This window comes from Maniola jurtina, chromosome 3 (genome assembly GCF_905333055.1).
Source record: "Maniola jurtina chromosome 3, ilManJurt1.1, whole genome shotgun sequence".
Taxonomy (NCBI): Eukaryota; Metazoa; Arthropoda; class Insecta; order Lepidoptera; family Nymphalidae; genus Maniola; species Maniola jurtina.
In genome coordinates this window covers 15,160,480-15,175,649 of record NC_060031.1, presented here as the reverse complement: position 1 = coordinate 15,175,649, position 15,170 = coordinate 15,160,480, and the positions used below count along the sequence as shown (strand labels likewise).

The 15,170-nt window shown below is 34.4% G+C and overlaps 1 protein-coding gene across 4 annotated transcripts in view; it reads right to left on the bottom strand.

Annotated features, from left to right (window-relative positions):
- Positions 1 to 15,170, bottom strand: part of LOC123881237 (integrin alpha-PS2) — a 116,258-nt gene that overhangs the window by 13,289 nt on the left and 87,799 nt on the right. The window contains exons 4-8 of one of the 4 annotated variants that reach the window (XM_045929940.1): positions 12,877 to 13,003; positions 9,821 to 9,841; positions 8,060 to 8,121; positions 1,604 to 1,652; positions 1,229 to 1,285 (exon numbers count right to left, since the gene is read on the bottom strand). In XM_045929940.1, the coding sequence (XP_045785896.1) occupies positions 1,229 to 1,285; positions 1,604 to 1,652; positions 8,060 to 8,121; positions 9,821 to 9,841; positions 12,877 to 13,003 (316 nt within the window). The remainder of the gene's footprint in view (positions 1 to 1,228; positions 1,286 to 1,603; positions 1,653 to 8,059; positions 8,122 to 9,820; positions 9,842 to 12,876; positions 13,004 to 15,170) is intronic. The other 3 variants (XM_045929942.1, XM_045929941.1, XM_045929943.1) reach the window with 3 other exon arrangements.

The window sequence follows — 15,170 nt, the reverse complement described above, 5'->3', positions numbered from 1 at the left end:
TAAATACATGTCCTCTGATACACCAAATTCAAATCGGACTTATTGCCTCCTTTAAGTGAGACAGATTTTAATTAACAAAAACAAAAGTTTAATTACAAAATTCTCACAAAACTCCAGTCTCAAAAAACGCCAATTATAAAAATACGAAAATCCACTGAATTTACACTAAAATCACACCTCAGCAAACTAAAAGGGATTTTTGAGTAAGTTTAATTCCACCAAAAATATAAAAGCGACCAAATTATTTTAAAGCCAATGGGGGTGAAGTTTAAAATTTACTTTTAATTAGTTTTAAAAGCGATGGGCATTTATTTCAAGCATTAATATTACACCTCCTTAATCCCTTTAATAATAATCTCCCGGACACCTATGAACCTTTGGGACCAGTTAAAACTGAAAAGGGATCTCTGCTAACCCAAATGTAAAGACCGATTGCAATGTATAATATGTTGATTGACCTTGATTGCATCAATAGATTTTGATACTTTACAAATTTTAATTTATGTTTCTTTCAAAAAATTAAGCTCATTTACATAGATCTAAACGACGAGTAAAAAAATGCAGACTGCGAGGTTAGCACGGGATCATGAATGAGAAAATGGAGAGATAGGCCATTCATGAGGATCAAAGACTTTCTTCGTGCAACGACTTGAGCGCAAATCTAAATTTTATATCGGATGGGAGCTGATGGAAATAGGTCGACATACCATCGATACCATTGATCAAGATGTGACATGGAAAGCTAATGATTAGTCTATTTTTACTGCTGATTGATAGAATAGTAACGAACCCTATCAGCCAGTATAAATAGAGCCAAAATATTATTGTTTAGTTCTTATTGAAATATAAGCGAGTTTTACTTCTCTGGAAGAACAACATGGTAATTTTTGTTTTAATGATTTCCGAATCATTAGTTGAATTATTGATATTTCATACATACGTATGTTTGTTAATGTTGATTTTAAACCAAAATTGTAGGATTGTGAATTCAAAATAATATTAATAATGTAAATATTGATACTCAAAAATGTAAAAAGGAATTCATAAAGATAAAAGTACATATACCAATATTGAAGAAAGCAAAACTCGAAATATCGTGGCAATAAGAACTAAAACCTATGAAGTGTATGGTTTGACTTTATTATTTGTAGGATTATGCTTTGAAGCCTGTCTAGGTTATTCTGGTTAAGAGTTACGAGGTCAATCTTGCGGTACGTTGGCTTTTTACCTTCCTTCGGCATATAGTAGTTGAACCTTGCGCTAGTGTCTATGGAAAATGTTCGTCCTGTGGATTGTCATTAAACATTCAGAATATATTCACATTTACGACTAAAATTATAACTTTGATTTTCTTTTCATCATCGTTTATAGAACCAAAACTATGTTTAGTCTCAGAATACATATGGTGTAACTTTAATGTTACTTCTTCTTAATTTTTTTAACGTCTTACGTCACTTTTAGAGATAACAACTTGATTTATGAAATGTATATTCTGGTTAACATCACAAAAACCAGTTCTGTGATTAACAGTTAAAACCAAGTTTTGATTCTTCAACAATAACAAAATTATTAGAAGTAATTTTATAGATTTTCTATATCTCACCTTGCCAATAGAAACTGCCAGGTGCTCCCATGAAAAGCCTTTGTCCATCCTGAAAATAAAAGTAATTTCCAATAAGTCGAATCTATTTAAATCCTCCCTTCATTCTACATTTATTTCTTATCGACCTACTATGTTCGCAAAATATTCATTAGCTATATATTGTTTTCTTACATTGTTTATTTATTTATCCAAAATATTTATGTAAAAATGTAAAATTCTTGGTCATTTACTCGTAATTTATTATTCTAAACTATTAAAACTACTTTAACGATAATTTGCTTTGGATAAACGGTATGGTAGAATATTAAGAACTTTCTAATCTCTGGAGGCAACAGGGTAGTTTCCATGTCTAATTATATTCGTCTCTCGAGATAATATTGATTTGTTTATGTGTGAAGCGCACTTATAGCCTACTTCAAATGTTTTCGATAGGAAATGATAACGTCAACGCTGTACGCACAGCTCGGAACATTTTATTGGTATTTTATAGTTGTATCTCTCACGTTTTAAGTGGAGTGCTCTGGTTTACTAAGTATTCGATAAAGATTCCAGATGAATACGTGCTGAGGTCATAAATGTTGAGATACTTCTATAGATCCAAATAACCAGAAGAGGTAAAGTAACGCTTGGTGATGCCAATCACGGTAATCACGTACCCTAAAATATTCCAATACGATACGTCAACCGTACCGTACGGCACGCCTAGTGGACGATTGGCAAGAATAATTTGATGATTATTCCATTGGCAAGTCAAGCCAAGTTTTAAATTTCCAACTGTGGGCTGGTCACGGTAGACTTGCGAAGAAGACTAGGTCGAATCTTGAGTTTGAGGTTGACGCAGAAATCACAATCCCGAATTGAAATTCTCATATCTGGTATGGAACATTCAAGACCAACATTTACTGACTTTTGTGTTGGTATCATGAGAGTAATGGTAAAAGCTATTAATCAGGAATTTCCTAAATATAAGGATATTCAAGGAGCCTGAATTATAATTAAAAAATATAAATAAGAGAGAAAAAAACCTAAAATCAAGTCATAAAATACTTTCTAAAAATTGGTTATTCATTAAATACGAATAATTACATTAGTAGTTAATTTTTTCTGGAAATCACCGTATTGGTTATAGAGTCCAGATTATTCACAGCTTTATTTATGAAATATCTATCCATAAAAATAGATCAATCAACAGGATATGATTAAAAATCCAAATATAATCGGATTTTGGTAAAACGGGGACAAAGGAAAGTCCGCGGGAGTCAGGTACCCTTGTTTAAATTATACTAAATGATCTCATCCGCTACGCATTCTCCCGAACAATTTACTTATCGTACAAAATGCAGACGTTCTTCGTGTGAATGCATGAGATAACTTTCAGAACAAAAAACCAAATCGACCCTGCCCTGTCAACATGTGTAGCACTTGAGACAAGTTTACTTTCTGTTTTTGTAACAGTAGCTTGCAAAGTAAAGATGCGTGAGTAATCTACATCCTGCGGCATCAAATTTTATCTTTCTTTGCAGGCTTTAAATTCTAATTATTCATCGTTTTTACATGGTTTTTAGCCATAGGTTCTTTTATGACTTTGAGACCATTGCAGTTCTGAAAATTAATATGCGAAATTGCTTATATGATCAAGTTGGTCATTAACCCGTCAGATTCTTCGGAAGCGGCTCCCGGCGTGAGAGTGACTCCATCGACTGTCTTGTCGTGCAGGGTAAGTGGAGGGCACCAGAAGGAGAGGAAGGTCGTCCATGCGATGGACCGACCAAATTAAGTTGCTGTGGGCAATTCCTTTGCAAGTTGCACGAGTGTACCGGTCTGTCGGCCAGCAGGGAGAAATGGCGACTGCTCGTGAGGTGTATAACACCTTCTCCTTAAGACGTCGTTTTGTGATGATCACGACTACGAAGTTATGACAAAGAAGAAGGACCCCATAAGAAAATTGGCTTGTAACGTCGTATTAATCGTGTGTACGATTAAATGGAACAAATTAATGGATTCTCCTGGTGCCAGATTTAAGAGTATTTCACTTTGCCTTATCAAACAGACTTGCGACCAATCGTCTCTTGTCTGTGCTCGCCCTAAAGGTAGTAGGTAGTTGAGGCAGTAGTGCTTGCGGGCGCCGGCTGGTCGATAAATAAATATGCGCGTACGCAGGCGGCGGGCCATATAAAGCGCGACGGCTCCATGCGCGGGCGCACGCCTTTCGGCCCGTAGCTGTCACGTGGGGGCACAATGTCAAATCCGAGTTTTATGGACTTAGGTTTCGCAACTTTTTGTGGGAAGGCATGTTGAAGGCAGTGGTTTAAATAGCTCTTAAGTATTTTGTCGCCATGATAGAGATACTTGTAGCTCAATCTGTCGTTTCAGTTCTTTAGTCGAAGCAATTGAAATATCTAGCATAGACGTAGGAAATATTAATTAGGTATAAGTATACTACATACCTACAATCTACATACTTGCCTTTACATACCAACAACGCAAAATAAGTACCTACTTATAATAAGGGAGAGAATGTTAGCTAAGACGCAACTCTGCAAAATTCGTTTAATGCTTTTCCCAATTGAATTTCATTTAGTGAAAGCAAAGTTAAGTGCCGCTCATAGAATATGCAATGTTAAGCTGAGCGGGTTAACTTATCCCGCGAATAATAGAATATTCAATTAACGGCCGTGCGCTGGAAACGTTTAAAAGCTCGTAAACGTTAAAAACAAAGCGTAACAGCGACACCTATCGGTCGTTAAATTTACAAGTGGTTTACCCTGGAGCTTAGCTGTTCTAAAAGTCATTAAGTCCATTTTTATCGATTCTGAGTTCTGGTTCTGCCAGGTCAAACTATTACTACGATATTATAACTAATTTATCATATTAAAGTCTGCTAAATAAATTTATTGTTTTTAATACACAGCTACTTATTTCTTAATTATTTTTTTTCAATAAAATCGGATATAAAGACTTACGCATCCAATTGTAACTCAGATTATGCGGATACGGATGATACGGATATTATACTCAGGAAACATTCTACGCAAAAAAAATACTGAAACAATAATTTTAATTACGAACAAACAAAGTATGTAATTCAAATAGCTCTAGTGCACGCGACTTTTATTTGTGCTTTTTTTATTTAAAAACAATTTTACCTGCCGAAAAATTCGGATACACTTGTAAACCCCAATATATTCATCCAATGGAATGATACTTTATTGCGATAAATAAAACAATTATTCGAACAAATCCCTAAATGTCTTGGATTCAATTTCGCGAGGCGTATCGCTTTTCCCGCCAACGCCATTGTCTGCAAATGGCGGCTGCTTGGGTTGCGTTCCAAAACCATGTTTGTAACTACAAAGAATGTCTTCAGACGTTTCAATGACATGGAATTTTTATTTGCATAGAGAGATGGTCGCAAAAATATTTATAAAAGGAAGGAAGGAAGACGAGGGACACGGTACTACATGAATTTCGCTTTATCTTTACCTTACGATTATCCTATCTAATAAGGCCTACCACAAACTACCACCCTCAATAACCAACCAAACTATTCGGGTCAGGAGGATCATCATTAAAAAGTAGTTGTTATTGAAAGTTATTTTTTTGAATAGCACAACCATAATTGTTTATTTATTGCAATTTACAATAGATATTATAGGTAGCTTAATTTGTTTTATTTTCCACTATTTTTTTTTAATTTTCCATAGACCATTTTCTATTTATAATAAAAATAGAACTAATAAAACTTTTTCATAAACTGTAGGTAAGTACCTACTGTAGATCAAGTCTGTTATCTGCTTGTTGTGAATCTTTATTTAATCTTACTTTATTTATCTTTACATATTATGTAGGCACTTATTATAATATTATTTTAAATCTATTTTGTAAAAGAATCACGTTTAGCGTGTCAGTTTACATGGAGCAGATGTGGCGGATTTATACAAGCCCTGTGAAGTTCCATTCGCCGAAAGATCTCATCTCTGCTTTACCACTGCAAGTGTGACGCGCCGTGCCCGGATATTACGATAGCTGAATTCACAAACAGATGGAATGTTTGCAATATATTATGTATTAAATAAAGGTACCTAACATCAAAAAACTTAGTTTCTCCAAGTTAAAAACTTAGTTTTTAGGAGAGTCGAAACTCGAACCAAAAAAATTGTGGGCCCATTAATTATTATTTTTTGTTCACTATAATTTGTTTTTTAATTTTACACAGACAAGGATAAATTTAAAAGGAGTGCGAGTGCAAAGAGCGCTACTTTTTTAATTTTAAGAGAAATTTGAAATTTGAACAAAAAATATTTAAAGAAAGCAAATCGGATCCCCCATTGATGTTGGAGGAATCCGTGTACTCGTATATATCTGTAAGACCCCCATTGCTTGTTTAAACAAAATGAGTTAAGGATACTAAGATATTAAAAATATCGATTATTACAAGTACGTATTACAACGAATAACATGTGTAACAAAAAATCAAAAGAGTGCATAAAAGGCTGCTCACGCACGAACAATTTGTCACTTTTTTGGAGTGACGTTTTTTGGAAGTCGTTCAGATGTCAGTTTTACTGCCGAGTACTAAAGATAATGGAAATTAATTGTGGCTGCGAGATCGTGACTGGAATGTTAATTTCGATTTCAATAATTTTCTTTGCGAAGTCGTGGTTTTAAATATTTATTCATTGGAGTAGTTTTAAATTTATAATATGGTGCAAAGATTGGTGGCTATTTTTATTTATTTCATTTATTTATCTTTATTGTTCACACATGCACAGGCGAACAATAATAAAAATAAATGAAAAAAATAATCTAAATCAAATTAATTAGGTAGTACATGTGTTGTATATTTAAAATTGATTACATTATTTTGTAAATGTGATGAAAATAACAAAAACATGATTAATAAAATATAAATAAAGTCTACTTCTATCTTTATTGCGATCATCTACAAAGAAAGGCAAAATCAATCCGTCAGTCATACAGCAATAAACATTACAGCTCTCCAAATATAGAGAGTCATAAAGCGACCGGACAGTTCACAATATTGCCTCCTATTTTCGGAATAGAAATCGTCGTGAGTTTTGCTATATTTTTTGCGCTGGCAACAATAAAAGTTTTAATAATTCATAAGGCGCGGCGCGGGCGCAGGCGGGCGCAGGCGGGCCGCGCAGTCGCGTCACGTGCGACCGATGCGATCGCGGAGATAATTCAACACGGCTAAAATAATACTATTCACAGTTCCCACGATACTAAAATCACGATGTTTTACACTAAACTGCCTTTTTACGGTTCTAAATTCATGGAATCTTATTACTCTACACTAGAAGTACGTATTTCAGATTTTTTATGGCCCATCCGTTTTAACCGCTTTGATGAAAGGTACACAGAATTTAACTTAATCCCGAAAACGAACTTATCCCGGAAAATCACGGGATTTTAAAAAATAAACCCACGCGGACGCAGTTTTAGGAATTATATTTTACTAGTAGTTTCTCTCCAGTAATATATATTTTTTAATAGGTACATAATAAGTACTTGTTACAAACTCACAATAAAATTAGGAAGTATATTTTGTGTTAAAATCGTTATATTTTTTTTCCTATACTTACCAATGTTGTATAGATCTGTTCAATTTACTTTAATTTACAAGTAAAAAGCATTACTGCTCGTCATTTTAATTAGGAATACCTTCATATCACTGCTTACTTTGTTCATTTTCCGATTGTACAATAATAGAAGTCCAACTAGGCATCTCTTAGCTTAGCGGTTCGAAGAAAGATACGTGTACGGTACGTGCTTTGTTCATCGGATCGAAATAATGACTTGAGCTTTTAACGCGAATCTGCGTAACGATCTACCATTTTACCCTCTCTGAATTATCGCTGAATCTTACATCATCGTCTAAACTGCCTTCCCGATTGTATCAGAACCGATATAAACTATAAAAGGAGCGATTTAATCGAGATTCGAGACGCTAAGATAATGAATCGAGTAACGTTAGATGGATGATTTTAAGATCTATAAAGAACAATAGTGTACAAGAAGTGTTATGGGCTTATCAAAGAATCTTAATCGTTTTAGAACTTTCTAAGTTATGTAATAATATCGAATTGCTTATAGTAAAAATATTTACAGGTATAATCTTCTATTTTGATTTATACAAACAACTAAGGCCACTTCTGCAGTTTGACCTTATGTATTCCAAAATGTAACCACAAATATCGCAATGTTGTAATAAGCGTTGTACCTACTATGTTTCTATGCTAACGATAATATTAGAGCAAGATCTATTTGCAAATGTAAATAATTATTATCGACAATCCTCAAAATTAAGATTCACATTACGAAACGTACTTGTATTTATAAGAAGCTCATGACATTTTAATTCTGTTCGCCTCCCGTATAACGAATTACAGTTATTACTTAAGTTATTACTTATTATTAATGCATTTAAGTTACCTTTGAAACCGCCGCGGAAAAACCGGCTTGACACACGCCCGTCTTCCGCTGCCCGTGGCTCGCTGCAAATTGGAAAATTAAATTAATCGCAACACAATACTTCCAAAAAGGGAAAAGCACAGTCGACAAAGGCGTTTGGCCAAGATATGTCCATCAATGATATAAATTGTATGCATTAGGATTAATAAATAAACAACACTATTTTGTACATAGAACGAGGACAAACTTTTCTTGAACATATATAAAAATTCAATTTGCAATGAAAAAAATATTTACTTAGTTTCATAAAAATGGTTTCAAAATAAACAAGATTGAATGAGTTTTACTTTTATTCTGACTTTTAATTTTTGCCCAAATAGTAATTAAGTTTCGCCCAAATAGTACCAGTAATATTTTAGTTACGAAAGAAGTATTTTAAAGTATTTATTACATTACATTGATGGCCGAACCTTAGCGAAAAATAGGCATTTGCTTTTCAAGATCAAAAGAATGTTTTAAGATTTTTACAACCGATCGTTTTTATATCTTCTAGTTATATTTTGACTAACTAACACTCGTAGCGTCGCTCGGCAAAATCCTCGAATATAAATCCTCTTTATTCTCTATCCTAAAAATTCGCCTACATTACAAAGGGAATTTCTGTGAAAAAATTTAGCTTTCTAGATTCAAGGGATTTGGATGAGACATTCAGTGACTCAGGACTTTTTGTTTGAATATGTATTGATAACGATAAAATATTTGTGTTTCACATTTTTAACGCCTATTAAAAATATTTAAACAATGTTTGGTAGGTGTACACGTTGAAAACATGTAAACAATGTTAGATAAATAAACCACAACAATATAAAATATATCAAGCTAATACTTGCGGTTAAATCTGTTATTACGTCTGAATGTCTCTTAATAATTACATTTTATGGCTGTCTAGTCTAGGGAGCAATTTGAGGTAATGTAAATAAGGAAATAAGATAATTATGTGGAACTGCGGCAATTTAATTTAATTAAACTATTTAATTAGACGAGGCGTGTATGATACATATAGGCATAGGCATATTTAAATACAATATAATGACAAATACACAACATCGTACACACATAAACATACATGCAATATTATATACTTACCAACTTTATCAATATAAATAGAGCTTAATTTATTTCAATAAAGAAAATTAAACCGAGATTATCATAGTACAAAGTGTACGTAGGTACGCTATTATAATATTATGTAGGTATTTTCTTATGTATTAACACTATTTACACAGTTAAATATAATATTATAGGTAAGGACTGTGAAAATAAAATTGTACTTCTTAAATAAGTATATCAAAATACATATGTGTAAATTTATTCAATTTTGTTTGTTGTCTTATTTAGTTTTTTAATTACTCTACTCCAATATAGCACAATTACATTACACCGAACTACTAAGAATATGTTATATATTTTAGAATGAAGTTACTATTTATGATGATTGTGTGATTAAAACTCTTTTACAATGTGTTTGCTAAATTGGTTCAGAAGATGGAGATATTGGCGCTAATTTAGTTCTACACAAAACTTAAACTAAACTAAAATTAATGGATTAAAAGCGTGCCACTTCTCGACGTTCAGAGAGAAGTTATAACTTAACTTTTAAGTTCCGTAAATTTAGTCAAGTTTAAGTTTAGTGGTAATGTAATGAGCACCAATACCAAGTTAACTGATCCCAATCTTCACAAGTGCATGACATCGAGGGACACTTTTTACTCTAGTACATACCTTCGTCCACCGAGTTGAACACTAAACAGAGTACAGAATTGCTAAAATATATATTTTCACTATATAACAATATACAAATTAAATAATAATATATATGATTTCAAACCTCGATGATTAATGTATTTTAAAAGTAAATCGATCTAATTTAATAATGTGTAAGAGATATTTCTTTTTTTAAATGTTTTAAAAATAAAAGAATAATTTTGTGTTTCCAACTAGATTATTTTTTACTAAATGATGCCCGCAAACTCGTGTAGATTTAGGTTTATGTAAAAATCTCGTCGGGACTCTTCGATTTTCCGAGATAAAAAGTAATCAATGCCAGTTTACAAGCTAGCTCCGTGAAAAAATTCGCCAAAATTGGTCAAACGATAAGCTTTTAAAGATATACAGACGGACACAACTTCGCATAGTTATAATAATATGTATTATGAAATAAGGATTTACTTATTGTAAGAATGAGAACCAAATATTTGAAAAATAATAAATGTCGCATAAATATATTGTAGTGTTGTAAGAGACATAAATATTGATTGAACCTAAATAATATTGAGAATATTAAGTGAAACATAATTTGTGACATTTAATTAAGCTGTCAGTGTGTAGTGCGCCTTATCATAAATCAAAGTGTCCGCGTCGGGCGGGCGTCACGCTAATTTTGACTCTCCGCCATTACCGGAGGAAGTGACATGAACTTTGGCGCGCTTTTATCTGTACGCCATAAAACTTGCTGTCAAATTTAAAAGCCGCATTTAAGTCACAAGTATTGATTTTTTCAGGAATCAATCAATAAATACTGTGCCATTCACAAAAACATATAAGTATTTTAAAGGACTTTTTGCGCTGAATATAATTAGTGTTTGAACTTTATAAGATTGAACTGACTTACATGGGGTTTACCCAGAATATACGTCTACTTTTGGGAAAAAATCACAGCAAAAAAAATACTGTTTGAGAATAACTTGACTTATGCGGTTTTTGAAATGACCCATTCAAATAGAAGTTATGTTGAACCTGCGCAGTGGATAATTTATCGCTTATAATAGAAATAATCGGAGTAGGTATGAGCGCTGTGGGTGCCTGTCATGTAAATTTTCCCATTACCGGAGGAAATGACGAGGAATTTCGCACGCTTTTACTTGCTACTCATAAAATAATATTGTCTCAAAAAGGTAGACAGGAGTTTTATAGGTGAAATTCTGAACCCAAGCTTTTATTGTGTCAGTACCTATGTACAAACGAACTATTACCAAACCAAACTAAGTAGGTATTATAGAGAAGAATCTAAAAAAGTAAGCTTTTGGGAAACTTCGAAAAAAGATTTGAAAGTTTATTAATTTTATTATTAATGTAAGTTTTTTTGTCTCTACGCCACAAAAAACTCTGTTAAGAACATTCTGATTAAGTTTTATTCAATGGTTTTAACTGAGTATATTTCGAATTATTTTTTTCATTTAACAAAATAATATATGAGCGCAACTAAATTTTAGAGTATTCGCATCTTCTTTTTACCAGTGAAATAAATAAAGGACAGAGACACCCAATTTAATTTAGAACTGTTAAACCTCTAAATTCATTTTCTGTCCTTTTTTAGCAATATTAAAAAGAAAAAGATGCAGATACTTTAAATTTAGTCTAGAGAAAAGTATAGACGCCGATCAGCGTGAATCGCCGCGAGCGCTCGTCACGCTAATTTTACTCTCGATCCGCCATCACTGGCGGAAATGGGATTGTTTGCCGCGACCTATAGATCACACTTCACATCACACTAATATTATAAAGGCGAAAGTTTGTATGTGTGTGTGTGTGTGTGTGTGTGTGTGTGTGTGTGTGTGTGTGTGTGTGTGTGTGTGTGTGTGTGTGTGTGTGTGTGTGTGTGTGTGTGTGTGTGTGTGTGTGTGTGTGTGTGTGTGTGTGTGTGTGTGTGTGTGTGTGTGTGTGTGTGTGTGTGTGTGTGTGTGTGTGTGTGTGTGTGTGTGTGTGTGTGTGTGTGTGTGTGTGTGTGTGTGTGTGTGTGTGTGTGTGTGTGTGTGTGTGTGTGTGTGTGTGTGTGTGTGTGTGTGTGTGTGTGTGTGTGTGTGTGTGTGTGTGTGTGTGTGTGTGTGTGTGTGTGTGTGTGTGTGTGTATGTTTGTTACTCCTTCACGCTAAAACTACTGGACGGATTGGGCTGAAATTTAGAATGGAGATAGACTATACTCTGGATTAGCACATAGGCTACTTTGTATCCCGGAAAATCAAAGAGTTCCTACGGGATTATTAAAAAACTACATCCACGCGGACGAAGTCGCGGGCATCAGCTAGTACGTCATATAGGTAATTATTTTGGTAATCTATCAATGACTTAACAAGATTTTTTTTTCAAAGAATACTAGGTATTCTAATCATGACTAATATTCCCTTTTCCCGTCTAACTAAGCGTAAAGCTTGTGCTAGGAGTATGTACGAACTACGTCAATAGCGCAACGGGTGGGGTTCGAATCGCCAAACTTTCGGAATTCAGTCCACTCCTCAACCGTTGAGCTATTGAGGCTCTATTGGAGGTCGAAGTATCAAACAAACACTTTCGCATGGATAATATGAGTAGTGATGTGATATCGTCGCCCACTTCTACCGCTCTCGCCCCGCCCACCCCTATCGTGGAAGCTGCAGCCTCTAGGATTGACACAAGCTTGAGGCTTAGCTGGAGAAAACTCAGGTTTTTTAAAATTCATTATAGGCACACGCTTGACCACAATCAAAGCCCACCACTGTACCGCCCACAATCAAGTATCACCTGTTTGGAAAAGCATCCCTAACCAGTGGTAGATGCATTTGACGATTCAAAAGTATTTATAAAAGTTTAATTGAATAACGAATATTAAACTTATTTTTTATTTTTTAATTTAGGTGTGATACCTAATGGAATCTGATGATGTGGCCTAAGATGGGATGCAGTTACCTAGAAGATTCCTATATTCAATCTTGTTTTAAAGATACCCCGATTATAATTGGTAGGAAACACTTTTTTGAACGCGTTTAGTGGGTAAAGAAGAGAAAAATTCATCTTTAACTTACAATTTCGGCACGGCGAGAATTCGGTGACGTCCAACGCGTCGGGTGTCTTGGCGACGAAGCACGCTCCCACCGGGTCGCGCTGGTTGAGCTTCGCCGTGACGAACGACACGTATCGCGGAGCACACGCCTGAAAATAAACAATTTCATGAGCTTATGGTACAAAATCGTGAAACTTGGCGACAATTTAATTTGATTGGGTGCATTAAAACGAAATTAGCTGAAATGTATTTCCGCTTTATTTACCGATTCGTTATAATAAGAATACTTCCAACCTTTTGTTAAAAAACGCCTAATCCTAAATCCTAAAAAAGGAAAAATTTGTGTTCTATACAAGTGTAAATTAAAAATTTATAACACCCCCGACAAGTAAAGTAACTAGAAAATAGCTGATAACTTTCAAACGGCCGAACCGATTTTCTTAGATTATAGCTAAGAACACTCTCGATCAAGCCACCTTTCAAACAAAAAAAACTAAATTAAAATCGGTTCATTCGTTTAGGCGCTACGATGCCACAGACAGATACACAGATACACACGTCAAACTTATAACACCCCTCTTTTTGGGTCGGGGGTTAAAAATTATGCTTTTTTGTCAAGTCCTGCGTTGCATAGGTACCTACTTTTTAAAAACATCAGTCTTTCATAACAAACAAGTAAAAATGTGATGAAAAATAAGTTTCAAAACCAAAATGAAGGACCTAAACTTGAAAAACCTAAGAACAAATAAGTACGTACAATGTTTCAGACGGTTTCAGTTTGAAAATGAATCAACTACAGGTCGCAGAAATAACGGAAGGCAACCATTCCGCCATTCCGTTTTCCGGACGAATTATTCTCGAGGCGTACCCTTATTTCCTTAAACTCTACCAGGTTTACAAACGAAGTTTAATGAACCCTTCCACGTAACAAACTGTACAATGTTTCATAACATAAATGCAACTAATGTCAACGCAAATCGGAATTACGATCAACATCCTTCCCGAGCCACGTTCACGCTATTCCCGTATCGTCCCGTTAAGGCTCTGACAGACACAAAGCGAAAGCATAACGTCTAAGAGGTCAAACGCACTAGGGACAGAAAGTTTCATCTGGCGGACAAGAACAACGCCACACGCACAAGAACAACGCCACACGCACTAGCGTGAAATGTCAGATTTACCTCATATCACGTTTTAAGGTAATTGCTATTTGACAAATCGCAAAAATGCTGTACTTTGAAGTAAATTGTTTATTTTTCTAAAGCATTAACAGCTATTAAATACATGCAATTAAAAACTTCAGTTTGTGAAGATTATAAGGGCCTTTTTTAATTTAGTATACATTATCCCAATAATAAAAAAAAACCAAGTTGAAAACATTGCTGTTCGCAACTTGTTCTGTAAAAGTTTTCTTTAACATCTTGATACTTTGAAGCCAACCTCCAGAAAATGATATGTTTAGGTTTAGCAATCAATTTTAACTGTTAGTTTTATACTAAATGTTTTTCGTTTCTTAAATAATCTAAAACTAACCAAAAAACTTCCTGTGCTATTTATTTTCTTGCAGGCGCTCTATGGAATTCAGTGTCCACTGGACTGTCATGGCGGAAGGACTGTGCGCGTCATTTCGTCGCAAAATATTATTTAAAATGAATATAAGCTTATTATTTTTGAATGAAAGTTGTGTTTATAATCGTTGAAAAATAAAATAGGGATTTTTTCATTTCTAAATGAAGCCTGCTTATATACTAAATTTTATTCTAAAGTTACGGTTTTACCAGGTAAATACTCGGAGGTTGTCATAGATTATGATGACAGATAGTAAGTGTTCTAAATAGGTATTATACCTATGTTAGGAGATAGCGCGCCTCGTTCCGGGTGCCGTGTTCCGAAATGGATTTCGTAGTAGTGCAAGTTTGGTGCAAGCCCCACATGACGGAGGGGTATGCGTCAGGCATTTCCTGTGTACAAAAAAAAGACCTATATTTCGGATCCATATTTCATCACTGACAATATGCACTATTCAAAGACTGTTCTTCAAGCATTGAGGAATTTTGGACAGAGACATCTCGAAGGTTCCCGAAGGCTGCCTGAGTTAGATTTGTCGGCTAGCTAGCTTTTTTCGAAATTGGACTTACTTAGCTGGATTGTGTGTTAGAGATTTCTTATGAGATATTATATGTACATAATATAACCATCATAAGGAAGCTCAGATTCATGCTGCGGGCAATGGGGAGAGCCTAAAGGTTGGAACGCCATTTTGGCGGCCGTGTTTCCTGCCATATATACCATAGATACCTGCAAGCCAAGAGTGAA